This window comes from Eurytemora carolleeae, unplaced genomic scaffold (genome assembly GCF_000591075.1).
Source record: "Eurytemora carolleeae unplaced genomic scaffold, Eaff_2.0 scaffold164, whole genome shotgun sequence".
In the NCBI taxonomy this organism is placed as follows: Eukaryota; Metazoa; Arthropoda; class Copepoda; order Calanoida; family Temoridae; genus Eurytemora; species Eurytemora carolleeae.
Window position 1 is genome coordinate 325,098 of NW_019396218.1, and position 18,387 is coordinate 343,484.

Consider the following 18,387-nt stretch of genomic DNA (forward strand, 5'->3'; position numbering starts at 1 on the left):
TTTTTACAAATTCTTTTTTGATAGCATGTCGTTAACTGATTTTACCACTCATATTGAATATTTGACTCAAATTAACTGTTTACTTCCATCCAACACTTATTTTCTAATCCCTATATCTTTGCAATCTGATGGTGTAAACCTTTAATATTTCAATTTCAAATAAACTGTTTACTTCCATCCAACACTTATTTTCTAATCCCTTTATCTTTGCAATCTGATGGTGTAAACCTTTAATATTTCAATGTTTGAATATATAATCAAGTAGAACTGAATTAATAAATTTGAAATTGAAAAAGTCTAAGACTCAAGGTTACAAAGATATAGTAATATTTGTTTATGGCGAGATATCGGTTACTTTATATATATATTTACGTACAAGAAGTTAAATACAATCTGTTTTAATCTAAGAGCTATATCTAACCTTTGAATAACGAACTTTTTTTTCATAAGTTTATAAAGAAATTATTATTTTTTAGAGAAAAATTCCTAAATTCATCTTGTTTACAATAAAAATGATACGTTTCGGATAGCTCCTGATCTTGTTTCGGATAGCTCCTGATCTTGTTTCGGATAGCTCCTGATCTTTTAACTTTCTTGCTAAGAATTTTTGTTCACTTTTGGACATTTTTTCACCTCACATTTTATTCACACATCACATACTTCTATAACAGACATTCAATACAAAGAATGTACGAAATCGCGCATTTTCACGAAATGTATTTATCCCTGTATTTATTTAAAGAGCGTAGCTGAACGTATATATTGAATATATGTAATATATCGAATATATGTATACAAACCCTTAGTATATCACTGACCCGGAGGGATTTTATGAACAGCTTGATCCTAAATTCTGTGGAAAGCAACGACGACCTTTATTTCAATCTTTGACATATATAATAGTAGCTTGGTATCCCAACTTTACTTGGCAACTAATTTAAATATAAACATTTCTCAATTTAGAATTATTTAATCAAGAACACACCTTGGTTCTACCAATCTAAATTTGATACAAATCAGTCAAGGGTTCTAGAGTTATGATTGGACATTGGACAAACAAACAAACAAAACATTTATAATTCTTTTAAATTATCAAGTTTATATAAAAAATGTAAAATGGTTGGAAGTATATATAAAGCATCTTTCGTTCAACAAGTTTAAATTATTTCTAGAAGGAGTACGAAGCTCTCTGAAATCCTATTAATTTAAATTGTATTTAAAATTCTTAAAGTTTAAAGTAAGTGTTCGAGTTGAATTTTGTTTTGATCGCCAAAAATTGTACTTCTATCTGTTCCACTTGCATTATAAAGGGAGTGACCGGCTATGTAAGGTAGTTGAATTGAGTATGTAGTGTTGTGGAAAACTTCTTTCGGATTCATTTGAGACATATTAAACTTTTTAAAGATCTGTAAATCCTGAGTTTGAGCGCAAATTCGACGTTCTAAACTCCTACTTTGGGGATGGATACGTTTTCACAATCGGTTTTTTAAACTATTTAATAACGAGGACATAAAATGTAAAAATGTTCTACAATAAACTACAGACTTCATGTATAGGATTAGGAACATGTTTAGAAAATAAAAATTAATCTTATCATCGAAATTAAGTTATCTTGTTCAATTATTAGTCTATTTTCTCATTATTCTGGTTTCTCATAATTCACAAAGATTTTCTGCAGATTTTCATAGAATTATTATTAAAATGACGACATTTGAAGAATTTGAAGAAATCTGCGAATAAATTCAAAAAGGAGAAATTCAATATAATAATGAAAACGAAATAATCGATTTTAGCATTGATTTATTGACAAATTTCTTTTGATACATATGTTTCTTACCATCTAATTAGATTACTGCATAATTGTTATTTTATTTTTCGTTGTCGTTACTTAATAATTAAAAATTATTACATAGCCGGTCACTCCCTTAAAGGAGAAAATGGATGAAAGCACCTTATAACCAAGATTGAGAGTAGAACCAAGATTGAGAGTAGAAATCACGGAGTTGCATTATTGTCAAACCGTAAATAAGTCAATTAAACATGAAATCATCATTTAACTATTGAGGTATTAGAAGTTGTAAATGTTAAATTCATTTCGTACGTAGACGCACTCTATATATATTTTTATATTTTTTTGAAAAACTATTTGGCCTTGGTTTAACAGAAATTGTTGATAACATAAAAATGCTTTATTATTTCATCACAACGAAGCATTAAGTCTATAATATTGTAAGTAGAAAACATCCCCCTCCTGTATAAAGAGAATTAAAACATGAATTAATGATTAATGTGTTTTGAATTTTTTTCATCAAAATTCTTAAACGAAAAAATTGATAATACGCAAATATCCCCCCTTCTCCCCCCATTTTTGTTCATTTTGGACTTGGGCTAATTTACCCATGGCACTTTGTCAACATTTATAAACATAAAAAGTCTTCTCACTACTATTTTTTACATTCTAAACTGCAGTATAAAGTTGCAGTATTTATGTATAGTTTCATCTCAATAGAAAATTAGATTAATTCTAATTACGATTTTGGTTGAAATGTTTTTAAATGTTCAAAGTGAACTTTAGGGTTAATTATAATTTAATTACACATATTAGAAGTGGGCACGGTTAAACTTCTATCAAACCTTTCAAGGAAGAGACCAGCTAGACATGGTAGTTAAGCTGAAAGTGCAGTATTATAGAGAAATTTTTAAGGATTCATTTGAGACCTATGAGACGTTTTTACGGTGTATAATTGTTCAGCAAGAGCGAAAGTTTAATCTTTAAAACCATATTGTATAGTTTATTCTGGGGGGATATTTTGAGAATCTGGGTTTTATAAATTATTCAATAATGATGATGAACAATGTAGCAACAATTCTACGGTAAACTAATAAGTTGTTTAGGAACAGGTTGAGAAATTAAAATTAACTCTTAAAATTGAAAATAAATAATCTTATTAAATTATCGGTTTCTGTAAGGTTGATGTTGACAAATGTTTGATATAAAAGACGACATTTAAAGAATTTGAAGACTTAATTGTTGTTGCGTGGAAAAATGAATAATTGTGACTCATGGACAAAAAGTCAATATGTGGCATGGAAAAGGGGAAACAGTTGTGGCAATGGCGCATGATCGCCTGCCTTACCCCCATACGTGCATATAGTGCAGACTACAAACACTTAAACATGAAGAGGAACATATTAACTGCATAAATAAACTTAATCATTTGACACAGTCGGCAGAGCGATTTTACAGCTTCTTTTTTCAAGACAAATATCATATGGCTTTTCTTTGTATCTTGAAGGCCAGATCGCGTTAAACATAAAACTACTTTTTAAAGTTTAAACTATTCCATTTAATTTAAAATATTCTGAGGCTGGTTAAACCGATCCTAACTTCCTATATCCTTCAAATACAGCAATTTGGATTTACAAACGAGCTCGCAAAAAAGTCGAGGCTCTGAAAGAACCAGAGGAGGACATGCACTCTCTCCATAACCATAGCGCACGCAAATCTGCCACTTTAGTAAAAGTAAATTCAACCTATATGAAGCATAAAGTCTGACCGCGTCAACCTTGTTGCACCGGTTAGTCCTGTTCACAGAGCTAGGTACAGTACAAACTGGGACCGGAAAGGTTGACCCGGCTCGGAAATTCAAATGTATAACGGCTGCCCCTGACACCTCACTTAAGCATTGTTAGAGCTAGATACAGTTCTAACTGGGACCAGAAAGGTTGACCTGGCTCGGAAATTCAAATGTACTACGGCTGCCCCTGAGCGACTGACGGATGTCTTGGGTTTTAGCTTTACTTATAATATTACTATTTTCAGATACAATGAAACTTTTAACAATGGATTTGCTCGGATGCGAGGGAAATCCATAGACACCTAAGTGTATCCTATCCATCCTATCCATCCTATCCATCCTATCCATCCTATCCATCCTATCCATCCTACTGAAAAGAATTCAATTTGTTCGCTAGATTTGATAGTCAGGAGAAGGGTGGAATTTGGTTGAACATTCGACTCGGATAAAAAAATCAATTAAATTCCATAAAATCATCCAATAATCATCGACAATTTTCCGACGCATTTGCGTAAAGTTGATTTCATAATAATTTATGCTTGTCTCATATAGAATATACATTAAAGGACGTTTATTTGGCCGCTAGGTGTCTCTGCTCTTGATACAGGGGGCCCCACATCAAATTAGACATCGTCAATGGTATATAGTATACGATTTAGAAAGTTTAAGAAGATTAAATCATTTTGAAAAATTTGATAAGGTTTATAGAAATTTGTTTTGCAGAAAATGCTAGATTTTTCGAGTATTATGTGAGTACTTTGACGTTGAAGATTGGAGATAATCTAATGATATGGGACGCTCTGTACTTCTGGAGTTCCACATGGAAGAGACTACAACGACATGTCGGTGTCACCTAGCCACAAGATAAATCGTCGTTTTAAGTACATCTTATATGAAACAAGTAAAAATATTATAAAATATAGGAATGCGTCGAAAAATTACTATATATATATATATAGGTTGTAATATCTGAATGATTTGTTTGAAATTAAATTGATTTTTTACAATCCGAGTCGAATGTTGCAACTTTCTGAATTTGTATGGATGCTACGTTCTTCGTTATAAGTCGTTTATAACAGTTTTCTCCTTATAGACGCAACGGATAGAAGTAAGATAGTAGCGATCACCATCGATAATTTTTCGACGTAAGCCTATACTCCTTTTCATTTTTCGCCAACACCCACTTTAACGTTTAACGTTAATATGCTCAGAATAATGTTCTTGCTTTTTATTAAAAAAATTTTAAAAATAAAATAAAACATTTAACAGATTTTATTTTTTGATGTGTTTTTTCAAACTTCACTCTAAAGCTATGTAAAATTGCATAGCCATCCTAGAATAATGTTCTTGCTTTTTATTAAAAAAATAATAAAAATAAAATAAAACATTTAACAGATTTCATTTTTTGATGTGTTTTTTCAAACTTCACTCTAAAGCTATGTAAAATTGCATAGCCATTCTAGATTAATGAAATTTCTTTGTGCAGAAATAGATCCCAATATGTTTATTAAATACTTTTCCTATACCCTCATAGTATAAATTCCAGGGGGACTGCAGTATTTTATCCTGGTCTAAAAATAAATGAAATTATCGATCATATCCCAGTAGTCCATGTAATACCTCTAATAAGCATCGCATTTCTGAATGTGGTTCACCATTCTTGTACTGCAAAACGATACCTCACTTCTTGAATATTAGGTTTCTTGGATTTTATAAGTAATTGAGTCTTTGCCACAAACTCAAATATTTTAGCCCTTATATCTTTGCAGCCTAATGGTGTAAACCTTTTATTATTTTTTCTAATAGTATTACTAGTTTGAAATATCTTATGATTACGACATCATTGGGTTGAAAGATATAGGGATAAGAAAATTAGAGTTTGTAACAAAGACTTAATTCCATAATATTAAAAATCATACACTGCAGTTTGATGATCTTAGACTAATTCTTATTCAGATCGAAAAATAAATGCTATATGAATTTCTGCAACTGGCTTTTGTTGATTTTAGAATGAATTTTAAGATTTAAATTGAATTTTTTTTTTTGCAAAATAACTAGATTTTGAAAAAAAAATCTTTTTGCATAATAACGAGATTTTGAAGAAAAAATATTTTAATAATTTTTTCAAATAGAAAGGATTATTTTTCATTCTATATTTTCTCTTGAAATATATATAACTTGGTTTTGAAGGTCTGCTGAGTATTTTATGAAAATTGTAAAACAGTTTTATTTTCTGATAAAATAGAGTTTCTTTATGTTTTAACAATATCAGATTTTATACCCGAAGCATTGGATTCACATTGAAGAAAAAATATGAATGTATCAAACCATCAAACCAAACCCTGGAACCTAATATTTTAATATGTATATATTGATTTGGTGTTGTTTTATTGGTTGGTTGGTTGGTTTATGTTCAATAAACATCAGAACGTCTGAACCGATCGGGACCCTTTCTGTAACATAACCATTAATGTAGATCCCACATGCCACTTCAAAAAGGAATTGAAGAGTCACGTGAAATAACCTGTACAGTCCCTTTAATAACCTGTACAGTCCCTTTAATGAAAACATAGTTTGTTAAATCCAAACAAGTTAAATTGTGTTTATTATTTATTCATGTTCCGTGCATATTTATCTTTGGTATACATAGTAAGCACACTGCGGTTTACAGGGTGTTCCAATAAACATGGAAATTAAAGGGATTGTGAGCGTAATTTCAAGTGACCCTCCATGCAAAGGTGACAAGGCACAATTTAAAACGGTACCCTTAACAGCTTTGTCTGATCAAGTATGAATTAGATATTTGTAGTTTTGCTTATTTTCATTTGTGGTTTTTCTGCAAAAGTGACTTGCACATTTCTTGCTTATGAGGAACAATGGAGAAGGTCACAGAAATAAACACTTTTCGAGTCAGGAAAACGACGTTCTTCAACAGTTTGATCAAGGTTTCAAGGGTACCATTATAAATCGGGCATTGCTATCTTTGCATGGATGGTCACTTAAAATAACGCTTACAGACTATACAGTCCTATATGTAGTGATGATTCGATCGTATTTGCAAAAAAACTTTTATTAAGATTATGATATGATGTCTGCCAGGAAAGTTATAATACTTTTTATAATAATGTTTCGTCTGCTAGAGTTTAGAAGGTGTTTTTTTTAAAAGTTTTGATTTCAAAATGTTGTACTAAAATGAAAATTACTGTACAATTGTCCCTTTTCATAGTACACCTCTTTTCATAGTACACCTCTTGCAGAAATGTTACATACACATACAAGGCTTTGAAGAATAACAAAATATACTTTTAGCTTTCACATAAAATATCATTTAGAAGACATAACTTTATTGTAACCTAAGATCACTTCAAACCCCGTACCGGGACGACTTTTAAGCAGCTAGAGCAAGCTGTACAGTGCGCATTCAAACTAAATAAAGCTAAACGGGACTGTACACCAAATGAATCAGGCCCTTCTAGGGAGATTTCTTTGTGAGCTATTACAATGATAAAGACGATGATGAATTCTTCACTCAAATACCATGTTTTTTATGGATAGCAAGGTCTTGCTTACTTCATGAAGGCTTCACTCAAATACCATGTTTATTGGGACACCCTGCATGTATAGTAATGTAACTATCTAACCCGTCTCTCCTCACTTAATCTTTATGGCTAAACTGCCTCAAACTCTAACTATCAGTCAATCCCGACTGCTGTATGCTAAACTGCCTTCAGCTTTTACTATCAGTCAATCCCGACTGCTGTATGGCTAACTGCCTCAAACTCTAACTATCGGTCAACCCTGACTGCTCTATGGCTAAACCGCATCTAACTCTAATAATCAGCCTTTCCAGACTGATTCCGTCTATACTGAACAAAAGTCCGTATTCAACTGATTTATTTATTAATATGACTATTCGGGCCGGTATGACCGGCCAGGTAACAAAACTAAAGATAGAGCTATAATACAAAATATGATAAGAACGGTAAAGTAGATAGATAGAGGTACNCATCATGAAGTTTTCACTCAAATCTTATGTTTATTGGGACACCCTGTATGTATAGTAAGGTCTTGTTTACATCATGAAGTCTTCACTCAAATCTTATGTTTATTGGGACACCCTGTATGTGCAGTAAGGTTTTGTTTACGTAGCATGCAGACTCATTTATTCTGTATAGTTAGGATTATATTATATTAGGTATATAGAGGGATAATCCCTAGAGGAACATACAGGGTGCCCACATCATATTGGATCGTCACACCTCAGATATTATAAAAAATATTGATTCATTAAAAATTATTTAAGATAATATAGGACAAGACTTCAGAGGTTGGGTTTCAATTTTGCGCAATTTTTGCAAGATGAGACGAAAAATATTACTTTCATTGCTTAACACTTTTGAGTTAATAAACAGTAAATTGCACAATCATTCGCAAATGTCATTTTGCGCAAAATTGCACCTTTTATTGCTTTTTCGGAACTCTGTTTTGCGCAATTTCACTTCTTCCGCGTTAGAAAAAGGTGATGATTAAGAGAACGTTTATACTTATTTTTTTACCAAACTGAAATTATTGATTAAAGGGACTGTAAGCGTAATTTCAACTTCAAGTGACCCTCCATGCACAGATGAGTTTATCACATTCAGGGTTCCTTGGATAGGCCAAAACTGGTAGATTTCTGTGCTTAATCATTTAGTAAACCATCAAAATAAACAATTGGATGAAATGCAGAAACCAAAAATAATCACACTTTTAGAGTTTTTGGTCGTATTTACAGTCTCATCCTTTTTGGGACACCCTGTATGTATATATTGTACCAAATTGACATAATAAGAAAATAAATAAGCTACAACCAACATATGATCCTGGGCACATTGAGAGGAACTGATAGTTTCTAATCAAAGAACTTAAAATTTCTTCAAGAGAATGTTCTCTTATTTTAACTTAAAGGGAGTGTTCGCGAAAAATGAAAGGGGGTATAGGCTTACGGCGAAAAATTACTGATCGTGATCGATACTAGTCTTACTTCTATCTGTCTACAAGGAGAAAACTGTTAAAAACGACTTATACAGAAGAACGTATAGCATCATACCATACAAATTCAGAAAGTTGCAACATTCGACTCGGATCGTAAAAAAATCAATTTAATTCCAAACAAATTTTAAGTTGAATAGTAAAGTTCCTTTGCCACCGCAGCTTGGGAGTTTTTAAGAATTTCATACATAGTCTTGGACATCTTTTAGTCGACTCTCATATAGCAGGACTCCCTCCCAGATTTGAAATATCTAATTCACGCGAATCTGTCCCTTTGGTAAAAGTAAATTCAACCTATATGAAGCATAAAGTCTGACCGCGTCAACCTTGTTGCAACGGCTAGTCCAGTCCATAGAGCTAGGTACTGTACACACTGGGACCGGAAAGGTTGACCCGGCTCGGAAATTCAAATGTACTGAGTTTGTTTACATTCTTCTTAGAACTTGCAGTACGTCAGATACGGTAACCGCAAAAAAAATTTCCTGAAAAAGTCCTAAATTTTGGCACTAAAAAAATGTCAGCTGTATGAAAATAAATACTTTATTTTCTGGGACTTTTTTCTGGTTCCAGTATGATCTTATACAAAAAAGTCCTTTTTTAGTAGAAAATGCATGGGAACATAGGATGTTTACAACCATGGAAAAAATGGACTTGATTTTAAAAACACCCCTGGCTAAATTCAATATGCAGATGCATAGAAGAAAACGTCTAAGAATGAAACTCATTTTCCCAAGACTTAGCACTTTTTTTTCGGATATAATTTCTTCAGGACTTTAATTTTGTGATCTTATTTCCTAAGACTTCATTGGCAGTCTTCATAGTATTTTAGGGAAAAAATCCCCTGGGAATCTAAAACTCAGGACTTTATTTACAGTGACATTTTGTCCTGGGACTTCAGAAAATTTGGATTTTTTTATTGAAGTTTTTATTTCCAAATTTTTTTCCTGTGACTTTCTCACATAGATTCGTCAGATACAGGATTACCCATTAAGAATGAGATTTCAGAGACGACATTACGAAAATTAAAGTGCCTGTTTTTATAAGAATTTGATCCTCTGCAGTAAACATTTTTCTATGCATATATAAAACAGACGATTAAATTCAACCATTAGATCGCAATATTATATGAGTTTAAGGTTGTCTTTAAAGTCTAATCCTTTGTGGGTAACCTTAAATCTACTACACGTATTTATGCATGATTTTAACATTTTATTATTTGTAATACTTTTAGTTTATTAAATTTAACTATTTTACATCAGCTGCTATTTACAATTTATGTGACCAATGTTTAAAATACTTTGATTTATTTTATAGAGGTAGATTGGAGCATTTTGAGGTTTACATCACATTCTCTTAAACATCAGAGAAATAAAATAGTACCATTTGATTCATTTTATGGAACTACAGTGATAACCAGAAAACTCTGAAATAGGAATACGACTTTTAAACTCAAGTTAGGACTTTAACTAGTTCAATGAACATTAGACATAGCAATTGTACAGTGTAAATAGACCCTTTTCACTTAGATTGTGCTTTGCTAAGTTACTAAAAAAATATTTGCTTTGTAACAACATCCGAACGCTAAAGTATTTCTAAAATGTCGTCTTTCTATTCCATTGTTTTCTGGTTATCACTGTAGTGTTATCAAAGCAAAAACAAAGTGCTAGGATAGAAATCTTAAACTACAGAGCGTCCCATGTCATATCGGATTATCACCAAGATTTAAAGCCAAAATACGCACATAATATTTGAAAAAAATTAGTATTATCTACCTGCAAATTTGTTTAAGCAGTACACAATTTTTTAAAATAGTTTAATCTATTTGAATCTTCTGATTTGTCCCGAATATCGCAATTAATAATGATGTGCGACACCCTGTAACATGTACACAAAACCTATCCTCCTTACCTCCTTCAGTAAAATACCTAAGGTTAATTTTTCTTAAACCCTTGTTTTAAGGAATTAATTATTATTATTAGATCCCGTAAGGACCTTCCGCTCTATTAGCCTCTGATTAAAGTTCATATGTTTGGGTACATGTGGATTTAATGAAATAAAAAAACTTATCTTTTCTTTATTTTACTTTATTTAAAACTCTCTGTTGTTATCTTGTTACATATATAAAAAATACGTATAATTTTAACATAAAAACATTAAATCGATTCACTTTGATTGATAAAGCTGAGCACAATGAATATACTTTTGATTTGTTCATATAAGAATAAGTATACCGGGGTTCCGAAAAAAATCGCTCTTTTAGGTACTTTGGCCATCATCATTATTTGATTTGTATGTTGTTGTAAATACAAATCTTTTTGGAAATCTACGTAACATTTTAAATCTATGGACATAAAAAACAGGTCTGTAGACTGTAGCAGTGCTGTCAGTTCGTAGTTGGCCACTTTGCCCATGGTTCTATTGGTTTAGGAAAAGATAGAATATTCTTATCCCTATATCTTTGCAACCTGATGGTGTACGCCTTAAATATTTAAAACTTAGGTTATTTGCAATCAAGTTTTTCTTTTACTTTTAATATTAATTATCTCAATAATCATTGTCAATATAAAATTTTCAACCAAACCAAAATGACAAACTTCAATCTGTCAAGACTTCTTTAATATTTGTGCTGCAGACTTCTCTTATTAGTTTTCATCTTTTGGAAACGTTGCGTAAATGTAGATGTAGAAAATGTTTGAAACAAAAATCGAACTAGGATGTGCATGCTTTTGGAGACACCCTGTATTTTATTTTATTCCCAAATATCCCCCGACACCTGGCCCCACCTTTATTACTCCATGGACTAAAGGTAGCTAAACCTCAGCAACCTCCAGTAGAATATCAGCAAAACTATGCGATTTTTTCTGATGCAGAAATGATTTAAAGTTCCCCATAGAATTGCTTCTCTTCGTTTCACACAACATGGACGCGTTTCCGTTGTGCGCACTTTGTTTCCTGGCGGTAGAAACTGGAACTACACTTGTGCGGACTCTATTTGGATTTCCAGAGTATATGTGGGCAATGGATTGCCGTCTGTTAGAACCACCATCTTTGATTAATGCTGATACATCAGGCAAAGGACTAGATTTTCTTCGTGTATATTTGGTCTGGAACCTGTTTATCTGTTTATTTGTAGCTTGTTTACTGTACTTGATTCGATGCTGCTCATACGCCATCTGTGATACCCTGCACAAAACATTCATTTAAAGGGACTGTTAGGGTAAAATGAAGGGTATAGGCTAAAGGCTTAAAATTTTAGGAATTGATTGCGACCAATATCAGTTCTATCTGATGTTCCTGTCTCGGGTAATTGATAAACTGAGTCCGAGATATTTTTCATTTACAGTCCCTTGAAGTATAACATATATATATTTTACTCTTGTTTACCCAATCCATCCCCCCTTGCTTTTTCCCCAGCTTTTTTCCCTCCTCGTATATTTATGTAGAGATTGTAGGAAAATATACAGTGTTCAGGTTACTGTATAGATTATATTGAAAAAGGTTCAATATAGAATCCTATATTAGGTTCTCTACACACTTAGTAATATCAACATAAAGGTGGAAACTTTAACCTAGAATAAACTACATCAAAAAACAGCTCAAACATTATTATGTAAATAAAAGTGTTAAAGATGAGATCTGTGCTTACATAAAATCACGTTTAGGAAATTTGTGTTTATGTTTCCCTGGCTTTTAGGATTTAACACTCCATGGATCTGCTTTATATGATATATCATAACTCTTTTACAGTGGGGGGGGGGGGCTTTTCTTCATCCATTGGAGGGTGTAAAATTTATGAATTTATCGCCTCACACTCGAATTTTATATTCAGGCATTTTTTTAATCTGATGGTGTAATCTCTTTTTGTCCATAGAGATCTAATAATTGTGAATTTTATAGTTAAAATTTAGACAATAAACCCCGTTGACTGTGTCTGTAACTTTTGGAAAGTTTTCTTCTTTAAAAAAAATACGTACAAATCCAGGAAATAACTAACCTAGACATTCGCCTAGTCTGATACAATGTACACTCGGATATCAAACTGGATCTGAACATTTGAAATTTAATAAAAAAGGTGTTTTTCCTTTATTTTTTTCTATTATTGAAGAAATAGTGCTATCAGAAAGATATTATCAAAAATATCTTTATTTGTTCAAAAATATTTGGATTTATTCCAACGCATGCATGAAATAATCAAATTCTTTTTAAAAACTAATCTATTTTTCCTGAAATTAGAACATAAAAATATCTATAATGTCAGAGGTATATGTCGAAATATATCAAACGATATCCTCTCATGATTACCCCTGCATAAAGATTATAGGAAGTCTGAGTAGAAAAGTTATTTAAACTTTCTCCAACTCTCTGAAAGGGTGAAATTATTCACTTAAACTGAAAACTCGAGAAAATTTATAAATTGTCTTTTAAGTGAAATTGAATTTAACGATTTTAGGGAATATTGAGGAAAAAAGAAAAATAAAAAGCAAAATTTATGATGATGATGATGATGATGAGGATTGTTATGATGATTATGATGATGATGATGATGATGATGATGATAATGATGATAATAATGATGATTATGATGATGATGATGATGATGATGATGATGATGATGATGATGATGATGATGATGATGATGATGATGATGATGATACCTATGATCTCCTATGTCCTGAAGTATAGGGGGCTCTGGTTGATAGAATGGTAAATGTGGCTCCAGACGACTAAATTTACTCCACCTGAAAAAGGTATAAAATGAAGGTTTAAAAAAAAGGTTCAGGAAAAAATGCAAAACTGAATGATAACATTCTTCATTGTGTTCTGCAATATAAATCACTAATATAGAGTAACCATATACGTTGTAAAGCTCACTATAGTTCCAGAAGATGTAAATATTTCCATCTACTGGTATGGCGCCGATGTAAGGATTTATCTCTGATTGGATAATGAGCTAGATAGAGAGATAGATATTACCGCCATGCAATTTCTACAGGTTCAGAATAGACACCCGACATATGGCTGAACCCTGATTGGATCAGGCGCTGATGGACTCGGCATATAAGTAACAAAAGTAAAAGACTGGAATATATTTTCCTGCAAACTTTCTAAGAAAATTATGAATTACCGATAGAAAAGGTTTGTTGCTATTCATAATATTATGAATTCCATGAATTCAGTTTGTTAAAAAAAGTGACAAAAGGATATGGTTTAATAAACACAAAATAAAAAAACTAAGCAGACTAAAGATAAAGAGAACATGAAAATTGTAAAAAAACAAACATTTATTTTGTTATGTTCTAATTAAGGATTTTTGCTCTTTGGCTTTTTGACACAAACTCGAATTTTCTAATCCCCATATCTTTGCAATTTGATGTTGCAAACCTTTGATAATTTAAACTTAGATATTTTGATCTAAAAAATTTAAAGTTTGAATTGGACATTGGATTGCAAAGAATATGGAATATGAAATTAAAGTTTGTGGTCAAGGCTGAATTTCTCTAGCTTTTAATTGATTTTAAGTCGCCATTTTTCATTGTACTCCAAAAAACAATATTTTGGCGAATTTTTCTTCTTAGATTGAGGATTTTTGAAAATCATAAAAGTCAATTCTTCCACTTCTCTGGGGTCATGTGAGTTTCCACAAAAAATTTGGCTCAAACGGTTCAGCCACGGGCAGCCGTAGTACATTTGAATTTCTGACCCAGTTTGTACTGTATCGCCCGGACATTGGGTAAATAAAGCAGACACTTAATAGGACTAGCCATTTGTAAAATAGATTAAACTTTTCCCAAAAAATTTTTTTTTTTTGCACCATCAAATATTTTTTTTGAATATTTTAGAAAACTATTTTATCTCATATATCAAGATCTATGACATCAGGTTGCAAAGATAAAGTGATTTGAAGACTTCTCAATCTACGTGGTTTGCAGAATGTACATCAGAAACAAGGAAGAAATAAACTTAACAAAGAAATCTCTTTTTATGATAAAAATCGGGCTTTGTGACTCTTTCAACCGAGAGTCACTTGAACTTACTTGTACAGTCCCTTAAATATAATAAATGGGAAAAATAACCGATGTAGAGACATATTAATCAGGCGACTAGGTTATAGGTATTAATTATTTATACAACACATGGTTCCGTTTTCTAATACATATTTTATACAAATTATATGTAAGAGAGGGCTCTGAGGCTTGCTTCTAGGTATCATGAGATATTTTCTAATAAATAAGTTTAACAACCCTGCACAGTACACAAATATAGAAACTTTCTTCGTGTAACAAATTAAATATAGCTGCCATTTTATCTTCGCAATTTAAAATAATTAAATTTACAGGAACTTTTTATTAATATCAATGCATATTTAAAAAATTTTAAAAATCGCCATTTTTTTCTGCCTCAATTTTTTAATTTAGACCAGCTTTAAACCTCTGGGAATATGTGTGTTGCCACAAAAAAATTGGGCCCGACCGGTTTTGCCGTTTTGACGTTTATTGGAAACAAACAAACAGACAGAAAAGCCAAATTAATTTGAAAATTACCAACTAATAAATAAAACTTTATTTGCGACTAGTTTTTAATAGATATGTCAAATCTGCTAAATTAACTACATAATTGCTTTTTTTCTAAGACCTGCACAATGACCCAAAAAAAGTATTATTGTCACAAACCTGAAAATGTTTTATTTAAAAATTCTAAAAAACCCCTCAGCTTAAAAACCCCTAAGCTTAAAAACCCCTAAGCTTAAAAACCCCTAAGCTTAAAAACCCCTAAGCTTAAAAACCCCTAAGCTTAAAAACCCCTAAGCTTAAAAACCCCTAAGCTTAAAAACCCCTAAGCTTAAAAACCCCTAAGCTTAAAAACCCCTAAGCTTAAAAACCCCTAAGCTTAAAAACCCCTAAGCTTAAAAACCCCTAAGCTTAAAAACCCCTAAGCTTAAAAACCCCTAAGCTTAAAAACCCCTAAGCTTAAAAACCCCTAAGCTTAAAAACCCCTAAGCTTAAAAACCCCTAAGCTTAAAAACCCCTAAGCTTAAAAACCCCTAAGCTTAAAAACCCCTAAGCTTAAAAACCCCTAAGCTTAAAAACCCCTAAGCTTAAAAACCCCTAAGCTTAAAAACCCCTAAGCTTAAAAACCCCTAAGCTTAAAAACCCCTAAGCTTAAAAACCCCTAAGCTTAAAAACCCCTAAGCTTAAAAACCCCTAAGCTTAAAAACCCCTAAGCTTAAAAACCCCTAAGCTTAAAAACCCCTAAGCTTAAAAACCCCTAAGCTTAAAAACCCCTAAGCTTAAAAACCCCTAAGCTTAAAAACCCCTAAGCTTAAAAACCCCTAAGCTTAAAAACCCCTAAGCTTAAAAACCCCTAAGCTTAAAAACCCCTCAGCTTAAAAACCCCTCAGCTTAAAAACCCCTCAGCTTAAAAACCCCTCAGCTTAAAAACCCCTAAGCTTAAAAAAGTGTAAATTAGCAAATTGATTTTCTTGTTATTTTTCAACTAGGGTCAGCCCAGCCCAGCGGTCAACCCATTCAACCCATTCAACCCATTCAACCCATTCAACCCATTCAACCCATTCAACCCATTCAACCCATTCAATCCATTCACCCATTCAACCCATTCAACCCATCCAACCCATTCAACCCATTCAACTGTTTAAACCAATCTTCAGTGGTTTTACCGTGTTCCCTTATCAAAATATGAGACAAAACGGTCCAGGGGATCCTGATTTATGATCAAATGACCAAACAAACAATCAGAGATCACTAGTTTATATATAGCCATAAATCAGATTTAAAGTTTAGAGGTTTCCCAAAAATGAATATTATCTGTATTTGAAATGATTTCGATTTAATTCCCTAGATATTTTTTCTAACTTTTCATTCAGAAAAACGAATTCAAAATGTAATCAAGTATTTAGAAACACTCCACCATTTTTTTTTCATATATTCAAAATTCATTCAAAATTTTTTAATCAGGGGTGACTTCTAGGAACTATGGAATCTGATTATGACAAACTTGATTTATTAAATATTGGTATTAAAATAAAACAAATAGAATCTTCTCGATTCTAGATTTTTTCATCAAAATTTTTTTTTAATATGAGAACTTAGAAATCATTCATTTCGTAAAAAACTGTCTTAACAAATCTAACTAACTATGGGCCGCAGCGCTCGGCACCCTTGCCTGCCCTATTCACGGCCCATGAGTTTGGTTAACCTAACTTAACTTATCCCAAACTAAAGCTTGAAAACCCAGCTTTACCTAAAAACTGTACTTTCCCTAAAAAAGTGAACCCACTGAACTTAGAATCTCTAAACCCAGGTTAGAACATTCTTATGGTTCTTTCGAGTTTGCCAAAATTTGTGGCAAATCGGTCAAGGGGTTCCTAAGCTATGATCGGACATACAAACAACAAAAAACAGATATTGCTACTTTATAATATTAAGATATGATAGTGAGGGGGGGGGAGGGAGGTATTTAAATCTGGAAAAATATTCCCCAATTACCTGTTTATAAACAGCGCTATAGATCCAATCCATAGAAGGAGAACAACAAGAAGTATCCCGCCTTCCTCAGGGTCTATCAAGGACTCAGTAGGGTGTAGAACCTAGATATATTAACTAGTAGTATCCCACCTTCCTCAGGGTCTATCAAGGACTCAGTAGGGTGTAGAACCTAGATATATTAACTAGAAGTATCCCGCCTTCCTCAGGGTCTATCAAGGACTCAGTAGGGTGTAGAACCTAGATATATTAACTAGAAGTATCCCGCCTTCCTCAGGGTCTATCAAGGACTCAGTAGGGTGTAGAACCTAGATATATTAAATAGTAGTATCCCACCTTAGCTCCCTCAGGGTCTATCAGGGACTCAGTAGGGTGTAGAACCTAGATATATTAACTAGTAGTATCCCACCTTAGCTTCCTCAGGGTTTATCAAGGACTCAGTAGGGTGTAGAACCTAGATATATTAACTAGTAGTATCCAACCCTACTCTAGAATATCTAGTATTCAATAGGGTGTAGAACCCATTAACTAGTAGTATCCAACCCTAGAATATCTAGTATTTCTACTTTTCTTAAAATGTCGATTTATTTTTTTTATAAAATAGTGTTCCCACTTCCCATATTACCATGCAAACAATTTCCTACAAAAAAAATGTACAGTTTTTTTTCAACACTAAATTTTACCTCGTGGGAACTGTTCTCCTCAAATCCGTAGAACAGTTCCTCTTCCTATAACAAAATAAATCATTACACACAATTAAAAAGATTTTTTAAATTTTTTAAATTTTTAATAACTTGAACGAAATGGATGACTTTGATAAGTTGATCGGCTGAAATGACTTGAATGACTAGTATGACTTGAATAGCTTTAATGACTGAAATGACTGGAAGGACTTGTATGACTTGAATAACTTTAATGTCTTCTAAAGACGTCTATAACTTGTATGACTTGAATGACTTGAATGACATAAATGACTTTAATAAGTTAAATAACTTGAATGACTTGATTGACTTCTAGTACTTAAAGAACTTATCGACATGAAAACATGTTAAACTAAATAAAATTGTCCAAGAATGTATTGGTTTATAATATATCTATATCATCATGCAATAAACTAAATAAGTTTACTATAATCATGGTTATTAATCATACATCAGTTCCTGTCCTTCTACTCCACCCCCCCCCCCACTTCTCTCCTTAATACACTTTTATACTCTCCCTTCTCCTTCATTCTTCCAACCCTTCTTCTGTCTCCCTCAGAACCCTCACCTCCCTCA

At 32.4% G+C, this 18,387-nt stretch overlaps 1 protein-coding gene across 1 annotated transcript in view; it reads right to left on the reverse strand.

Moving 5' to 3' along the window:
- Nucleotides 1-11,117: 11,117 nt before the first annotated feature.
- Nucleotides 11,118-18,387, reverse strand: part of LOC111698429 (uncharacterized) — a 15,480-nt gene continuing 8,210 nt past the window's right edge. The window contains exons 2-6 of the mRNA XM_023468768.1: nt 17,794-17,838; nt 17,114-17,214; nt 13,265-13,348; nt 12,604-12,654; nt 11,118-11,792 (exon numbers count right to left, since the gene is read on the reverse strand). Of these exons, the coding sequence (XP_023324536.1) occupies nt 11,420-11,792; nt 12,604-12,654; nt 13,265-13,348; nt 17,114-17,214; nt 17,794-17,838 (654 nt within the window). The 3' untranslated portion in view covers nt 11,118-11,419. The remainder of the gene's footprint in view (nt 11,793-12,603; nt 12,655-13,264; nt 13,349-17,113; nt 17,215-17,793; nt 17,839-18,387) is intronic.